Source organism: Zeus faber (genome assembly GCF_960531495.2).
Source record: "Zeus faber genome assembly, chromosome: 4".
NCBI classification, from domain to species: domain Eukaryota; kingdom Metazoa; phylum Chordata; class Actinopteri; order Zeiformes; family Zeidae; genus Zeus; species Zeus faber.
In genome coordinates this window covers 24,415,980-24,424,250 of record NC_137191.1, presented here as the reverse complement: position 1 = coordinate 24,424,250, position 8,271 = coordinate 24,415,980, and the positions used below count along the sequence as shown (strand labels likewise).

Below are 8,271 nucleotides of genomic sequence, written 5' to 3'. Positions count from 1 at the left end.
TTGTGTCTAGCAGGATAGCGGCCCTTAACCCGTCTGACGTGGCTAACGTCCTGGCTCAACACAAAGGCCAGCAGCACGAGGAGCAGGAAGTGGCCATGTCGGATCTCCCGCCAGGCTCAGCGGAGGAGCCAGCCAGCTCTGGACCAGAACCAGAAGCAAACTCCTCGCCAGACCTCAGGACGTCCGTCCTGTAGGCAGTCCATCTGCTGGTCTATCTGCCAGACCCACAGCCCGCTCCTGTCTAAACAGAGCCCAGAAATGGAGCCGCTGCCCAGTTCCCACGCTCCGGCATGAACCCGGCCGTACACCCGATGCCTCACAACGAAAACTATATAGGTTATGAATAAAAAAACAAAAAACAAAATCCACCCCACTCAGAGGGTCTATCTTCCATTACTGACTTGTAATATCATCTGAAAGTGTAGCCCCTTTATACAGTGTGTGTGTGTGTGTGTGTGTGTGTGTGTGTGTGTGTGTGTGTGTGTGTGTGTGTGTGTGTGTGCGTGTGTGTGTGTGAGTTTTCATATGAGTGTGGTACAAAAAAAAAACTTGCAGGAGTGTGTGCTGCAATTTTGCATTTCACAAGGTTTTGGTTAACAGGTATTGTGTGTTGTCCTTCAGTGAACAGTGACTATATTGAGAATTGTGTGTGTAAATGTGATATAAATTGTGAACTTGGTTAATACCTTGGTAAAGTCTTAAGTGTAGAATTAAACTGTTTAGGAATGTTTTTAAAATGAGTACTGACCCACGTTGGTCACTGTGTAATGGGCCACATGGAATGAGCTCACTGTGACTGTCATAGTCATTCACATTGCAATCACATTGCATTTCTATTTTCTATTGTCGACCTAATTTGAAGTTTGACTTGTAATTTCGATTTCACATAAATTTTGACCTGTTTCGTCATCCTTTGTGATTCATGCTGTACAGAATAAAGATGATCGTCTCGAGTGCCTATCCTCCCCCCCTTTTTTTTTTTTTTTTTTTTACCCTTTGCCTTCATAAGCGCTTTGGAGGAAAAGGTCCTTTCAGCGACGCAGATATGTTCGAGGCACGGATGCCATTTCTCACCCAACGAGCCCCATTTATTTTTTGCATGAGTGCACTTGCATATCAGCCTCTCCTGAGTTATGATCACGAGGCATGTGTGTGAGTATTCACTAGAGGGGTTTGAACTATTAAGTTTTCTCTCTGTGTTTGTATGTGTGTGCGGGTGAGCTATCTGTGGTATTTGTGTGTGTGTGTGTGTGTGTGTGTGTGTGTGTGTGTGTGTGTGTGTGTGTGTGTGTGTGTGTGTGTGTGTGTGTGTGTGTGTGCGTGCGTGCGTGCGTGTGTGTCCATACAAGTAGAAGGGCCCTGGTCATGCGCTAGGAAGCTATTTAAGCCAGGAGTGGTGAATAAGCTGCCCCTAGAGGGGGGCTACATTGCAGACAGAGAGGACCAACATGCACAGTCAGAGGTAGGGGGAAAAAAAAAAATCACACACACAAATCACTGTTTTTTAACCAGAAAGAAACTGAAAATGACTGTAAAAATTTTAGATTTTGTACCTTATCAGTCCAGTGAGGTCTCCTGATTAATACAGCTGCAGGTGCACAGCCGTGCAATTGAATAATATGCAATATCAAAGTTGCGCAGGAATGAAAGTGAAACTGTAGTTAAAGTGTGAGAGGAAGTTAATCAATTATCTTTTCATGTACCGCGTTGCCGCCTGGAGGGTGTGTGTAGTCAATCATTCATGTAATACGGAACGCAATCGTTTTCTCGGGAGCCAATGAGACACAATTCCATCTGTAACGTTCCTCTTGTGGTTGTTGTTCCGATTTTGATGGAAAATAATTGCTCTTGCCATATTATTATTAGAAACTCCTTCATTCATTCTTCATCAACAGGGTTCAAAAGCGAGAGCCAAATCTAACTAAAGAAAGAAAAAAAATCAAACAAGTCTTTCTCTCAGAGCATTGTTCTCCTCGACGTCTTTTGTTGAAAGCATTTTAGAACGTGTAGTAGTTGAAAGCTAATGGAGTTGTAAATTATAGATAGTGACTTGTGTTGCCAGCAGGGAAATTTAGGAACTGTAAGTTCCGAAGCAAAATGTTAAAATAATTGGCTTCAACAAGAGAACACGCTAACAGAGTGAGTTCTCCTCTCGCTCTAACCGGGAGTGAACCAGGATGCCTTTGGTGCATTCAATCTTTTTCCCCCTGAATCTTTCATAATACACCCAGGCTTGAAAATACTCTCCGCTCCTTTGGCGTTCCTCTTGCTAAAGCCCACACTCCGGCGCAGCCATCATTTCACCCTCATCTGACTGCACGCTCTCCACCCCTCTGCCCTCCTTCCTCCCTTCTCTTTCTGTGGTAGCATGTGGCGGGTTGGCTGCCTGGTGGTCACCCTCTGTGCCACCTTAACTTTGGCCCAGTTTCCCCGGGAGTGCGTGACCGCCGAGGGGCTGCGGAGCGGCCAGTGCTGCCCCTCACCCACGGGGGCGGCGGGTGACGAGTGCGGCGCCGGCACGGGGAGGGGGCAGTGCGTGCTCATCGCGGCCGACAACCGCCGCCACGGGCCCCAGTACCCCCACGACGGGCGGGACGACCGGGAGCGGTGGCCGCTCAGGTTCTTCAACAGGACGTGCCAGTGCAACGGCAACTTCAGCGGGTACAACTGCGGGCGTTGCCGACACGGACTGACCGGACCCAACTGCGACCAGAGGATCTCTGTTGGTAAGAGGCCGATCCTCTTACTTCACGTTAATGTCAAGTCCGGACAATACAAACCATTATTTGGTGCTATGAGATGCCTATGAACCTTTCTCTCCGCCCCCCTTATAGTAAGAAGGAATGTGATGCAGATGACTACAGCTGAAAAGCAGGCCTTTGTTAACGCCTTGGACCAAGCCAAGAAGGCCGTCCACCCTGACCTGGTCATCTGTACGCGACGGTACTTCAAACATACACCCAGTCGATGATATTCATATCAATTCATATGACCTTTCGATACCTTAATTACTCATTTACAGCAGAACAAAAGTTGGAAGAGAAACCTGGAAGAGTTCCAGGTTGAGCTCTTCCAGAACGGCTTCCCCTACCCCCCTCCGCTGCTGCTCCACCTCCCCTGTCCGTCAAATACCGAGGGTAGCATCCAGCACAGAGCAGGTGCCATGGCGTTCCCCCCAAAAAATCAGGCAGCAGTCAGAAAGGGGAGGCCCAGAATCTTGAAAGGAGCTTCAATATCGATCTGTTTCTGTCAACATGTTTACTGAGTGCATCTACAATCAGGGGAGGGCTGACACCCTGCTTTGTCTTTGTTTGCACAGTATCAAGTGGGTTTTCATGCCATTTGTCATTTAATAAAAAGGGGCAAATTGGATACTTTAAGTTAGAATCCAGACAGAATCAGAGCCAGACAGTCACAGTACAAACAGTCCTCACAAGACGTGGCATCACTACATATTCAACCCGTTCCCCTCCACATCCCCAGGTACCAGGAGGTGTACGGACCCGACGGCAACACCCCCCAGTTTGAGAACATCACCATCTACAACTACTTTGTCTGGAGCCACTACTACTCTGTCAGCAAGACCTACCTGGGGCCCGGCCAGGCCAGCTTCGGAGGGGTGGACTTCTCCCACGAGGGTCCGGGCTTCGTCACATGGCACCGCTTCCACCTTCTGCAGCTGGAGAGAGACATGCAGGTCAGGGCAAGTCAAGGGGTACAAGGGAGGAAGGAAGGAAGGAAGGAGGACAGAAGTTAAGCAAATTTATGTCATTTTGTTATCCAGTCTTATGAACTATAATTTTCCTCAATGTTCTTCAACCAGTAATCCATTATCATTAAGGCATGATTAAGATGGTTAAGTCACATCTTAAAATGGAAAAAAAAAAATAGTCCACAGCTCCTGAAAACAACAACATTTATTTAAACCGATTTTATGAACAGATGGACAGAATGAAGTGCCTTTCAATGTAATCTTCGTACGGCTCCTCAAAGATATGGGCTCTCTGCGCAGTTGTGATTTTGCCTAATACTGACTAATTGATTGATCTAGGCAGAGAGAACCCCTGAGCTGCCTCCAGCTTTCTGTTGGGAATCTTTCACTATAGATTACTTGTCACTTTCCGACTTGATACCTCGACTTGGCAGCGTCTGAATCAGGCGGTTTTTCGGGGGGAGAATTTCGTTTTTTCCCGTGAAAAATAATTCCGCAATGGCAAAGTTTGGCATTTCTCGAGGGCCCAGTGACCACTGCAACGCACGTTCCTTTTCGTCCGTCATTCAGATCACGTCCATCCAACGTGTTTATCATTCTTTTATCACTAAGGTCCAAAAAAGGACTCACCCCGCCCCACCCTCCTCTCCTCTCTCCGCCCATCCAGAACATGCTGGGGGATCAGACCTTCGCCCTCCCCTACTGGAACTTCGCCATCGGCGGCAGCGAGTGCGACATCTGCACCGACGACCTCCTGGGATCCCGGAGCAGTTTCGACGTGAACTCCCTCAGCCCCAACTCTGTCTTCTCCCAGTGGAGGGTCATCTGCGAGAGCGTCGACGACTACGACACCTTGGGGACCATCTGCAACAGTGAGGGCATTGCACACACCTCCAGGACAACACCGACACAATGTTGGGAGACTCTCGTCGTCACGCACACACACACACGCACACACACACACACACACACACACACACACACACACACACACAAACACACACACACAGATATTTGCAGAGGTAAGATCTAGATAGAGGACTTCCCCAAACCGTATCCTCTTTGACATCCGCTCTCACTCTTCTTCGAAAGAACTTCTTCCCCTTGGGTTGACGGCTTTTGCCCGTTATTGGGCCGGCCATCTGCATCTAATTGGGTTATTTTCAGACGTTTTTCCAACAACTGATCCCGAGAACGCTGACACACACACACACACACACATACACACTTATAAATGCACCAGCGGCAAGCGTCTAACTCTGCAGTTGAGAATGATGCTGATGGCGGCTGCGGTCTGAAGTGCGTCGGGGAAAAAAGGGCAAACGGCTCGTAGAGAGAACACGCAGAACATAATCAATGCAGTTAAATGCTCGCCAGCTGCTGAGGGGCATTGGATATTGCTTTCCATTACAATGCCAGGGGCTCCTCCAATGGCTCCACAGTCTCCTCTGCATCACCGAGCCCCCCCTTGAAGGAGTCCATCGAGGTAAAGCCGGGTTTAGATCTTCAAATGTGGCAGAGCTCTGAACTTACCCCAGAGTTCCAAGGGCTTTACAAGGGCACAGAGGTTATCTTTGTGCATACAGTACGAGTATGTAGCGTTAGTGTAACAGTGGGCCGAGTTTTTTGTTGTAGGCGATTACGCTGAGAGGGATTGGATCCCCTACCTCACTGGCACCGGATTGCAGTGCTCAGCGATCGCTTTTGTTCGGAGTCAGGCTAAGTGACCCATTTTATGTATCAGGGTTGTTTCATCAGGTATTAAAGGCCTTTTAATCAAGAATTTAAATCCTCCTCAGCCGTCTTTCACAATGAGCCCATGAACTGCTCGGCTCCTAATGAACACCGGGAGAAAAATGTAGGGCGAGCTGCAGGCTAATAGTAAGAGCATGTGAGTGGCCAAAGGCGGTTGTGATTTATCTTATTAAGAGTCTTAACGGAGTCAGACAGGAATGACATTGTCTTGATTCCGCAAGTAACATCTCCTTAAAAGGACATAAAGGTTGCCTAATTTGTGCATGTGTCGGTTGAAAGAACAAACCGTCACCTCCTGGTTCCTGTGATCAAAGGGAATAAGCCTTGAACCGACAGGCAGCTCAGTTATGCAGCTGGTGAGAGGCAGAGGGAGAGAGAGAGAGAGAGAGAGCGAGAGAGAGAGAGAGAGAGAGAGAGAGAGAACAGGCACCAGTGGATTCATGTTCGAAGACTCTTATTGTTCCCTATGATTTAGTCCAAACTTCCAACGCTGTCTACACGAGACACGAGAGTGAAACTGTGATCAAAACAGTCATTATTGCACATCTAATGTACAAATCTCCCTGTTGATTTCTGGACGTGACCTGGCCTTAAAGTCCGCTCACTTTGGGTCTTGGCAAAGTGCGGGAAGTGACGTTCGATTTGCCGTGCTTCCATCCAGACACGGAGACCAGTCCTATCAGGAGGAACCCGGCCGGCAACGTGGCACGCCCCATGGTCCAGCGGCTTCCGCAGCCCCAGGACGTCGTGGAATGCCTGGAGCTCAACACCTTCGACACACCGCCGTACTACTCCACCTCCTCCGAGAGCTTCAGGAACACCATCGAAGGTGGGCGCTCAAAACACGTAATCGGGGGATGACGTTGGAGCCGGCGTAGGGGACTGCTTTGGCTAGAGGGCAACAGGGCTGCATTCAAGCATGTGACCAAACAAGAGCTCGGCGAGTGAAAGCCGCATTGTGCGAAGTTTTGGATCTGAGCAACCAGCGCAGGGAGGGGAGCGCAGAGATATCAGACATCAGTGTTACCAGGAACACCAACAAACCTGACGGGTCGTAGGGGGCTTACACCTTTTGGAGGGACTGCTTATCTCACTGTTTCCTTGCACAAGGTGCTGCTTTTTCAGCAGGTTTGTCGTCTTCATCCTCCAGGCTACAGCGCCCCCCAGGGGATGTACGACCCCGTGGTCCGCAGCCTCCACAACCTGGCTCACCTGTTCCTCAACGGGACGGGCGGACAAACCCACCTCTCCCCCAACGACCCCATCTTCGTCCTGCTGCACACCTTCACCGACGCCATCTTCGACGAATGGCTCCGCAGGCACAGTCCAGGTACGCGGGAGCAGATGTTTAGTTCAGATACGTTTTCCGAGGCTAACAATTCAGCTCAAACCGATTTTTCACTCCCGTCTCCACGTCCAGGCGAGGTGGTGTACCCCGAGGAAAACGCTCCCATCGGTCACAACCGCAGGTTCAACATGGTTCCTTTCTGGCCCCCCGTCACCAACGCCGAGATGTTTGTCTCCGCCCCGGAAAACCTGGGATACACCTACGAGGTCGAGTGGCCTAGTGAGTATAAACACACACACACACACACACACACACAGACACACACACACACACACACACCAATATTAACTCCAGATGACCTGATGGTCTCGCCCCCCCCCCCGGCAGCACGCGCCTACACGCTGTCTGAGATCATCACCATAGCGATCGTCGGCGCGGTGCTGGTGGTGGCCGTGGTCGGCGGCGTCATCGCGTGCGCCGTGCGCGCCCGGTCCTACCGCACGGCCGAGGCCCTCGAGCCGCTGCTGGGCGAGACCTTCAGACGCTACTCGGAGGACGACAGGAGGATGGACAAATCACAGTCCGTCGTCTGAACCAGCCGGGAAGGCCTCCCGGAAAACTTTCCTTCCCATTCTTACTTGCCTTCCCATTCTTCTAAATAAAGTTTTGCAGGTTTTGAAGCAACGTCATGTGTTCACGATGAATTAGGCTCTTGGGGTACTAGTAGCAGATGTAAGCACTGCAGGAATGGTTGTCAGATTTTTCTATGTGTGATATTTTTACGAGTGAGACATTTCTTTTTGATTAAAATGGTTTTGTTACTGCAGCCTTCATGTGTTGCAAGCATCTCATTTCTGGCTTCAGGAGAGACATATTTCCTTGACGAAAGGCTTTAATGCCGAGATTTAAAAGCGGCCCCTATTTCTCAAGGTTGATTTTTGGATTAGAACATGATAATACCATTGTTTCTGTAACCTGCTGGTATTTGATAGCTCTCCATAGAACTATCTCCAGCTCAGTAAACCAAAACATATTATCTCAGAACGGATGTTAACGCGTGCAGCGCCCCCGTGTGGCCGTGATACGTCCTTACTTCAGGCGTGGAAAACACAGTCAAATAAATTAAAGCTACAATCAAATAAAGGTTAAGTTTTCACGACAGCACTTCATTACATTTCAAATAAAGGCCGAGCATATAATATGATACCAATCCAACCACCCCCCCCGAAACAACTATCTTGTATACATCTGATGGCCTATAGAGGCGAAGCAGACACATACAGTCGCAGTCGAATTTCCTTGTCTCCATACTCTCCATACTTTATTTATGTTCAGTAGCTCCATCCAGCTCCGCTCAACAATATTGTAAATATGAAAATAGTAATTCAATTCCTATATTTTTTTTTACTCTTCATTTTGTTGTTATAAATGACCTCACTTTTTGCAAGTTTTATCTGACCTTTTAACTCGCCAGCCAGAACTAATTGCGGAACCTTTCATTCCCGATATCCGCCGG

General features: G+C 48.9%; 1 protein-coding gene across 1 annotated transcript; it reads left to right on the top strand.

The window, feature by feature from the left end:
• Positions 1–1,426: 1,426 nt before the first annotated feature.
• Positions 1,427–7,495, top strand: tyrp1b (tyrosinase-related protein 1b). The gene is made up of 9 exons (XM_079998671.1): positions 1,427–1,462; positions 2,368–2,726; positions 2,835–2,943; positions 3,484–3,697; positions 4,380–4,584; positions 6,129–6,296; positions 6,618–6,797; positions 6,888–7,034; positions 7,143–7,495. The coding sequence occupies exons 1-9, from the start codon at positions 1,449–1,451 to the stop codon at positions 7,346–7,348; spliced, it is 1,602 nt and encodes a 533-aa protein (XP_079854797.1). The 5' UTR covers positions 1,427–1,448; the 3' UTR covers positions 7,349–7,495.
• The last annotated feature ends 776 nt before the right edge of the window (positions 7,496–8,271 follow it).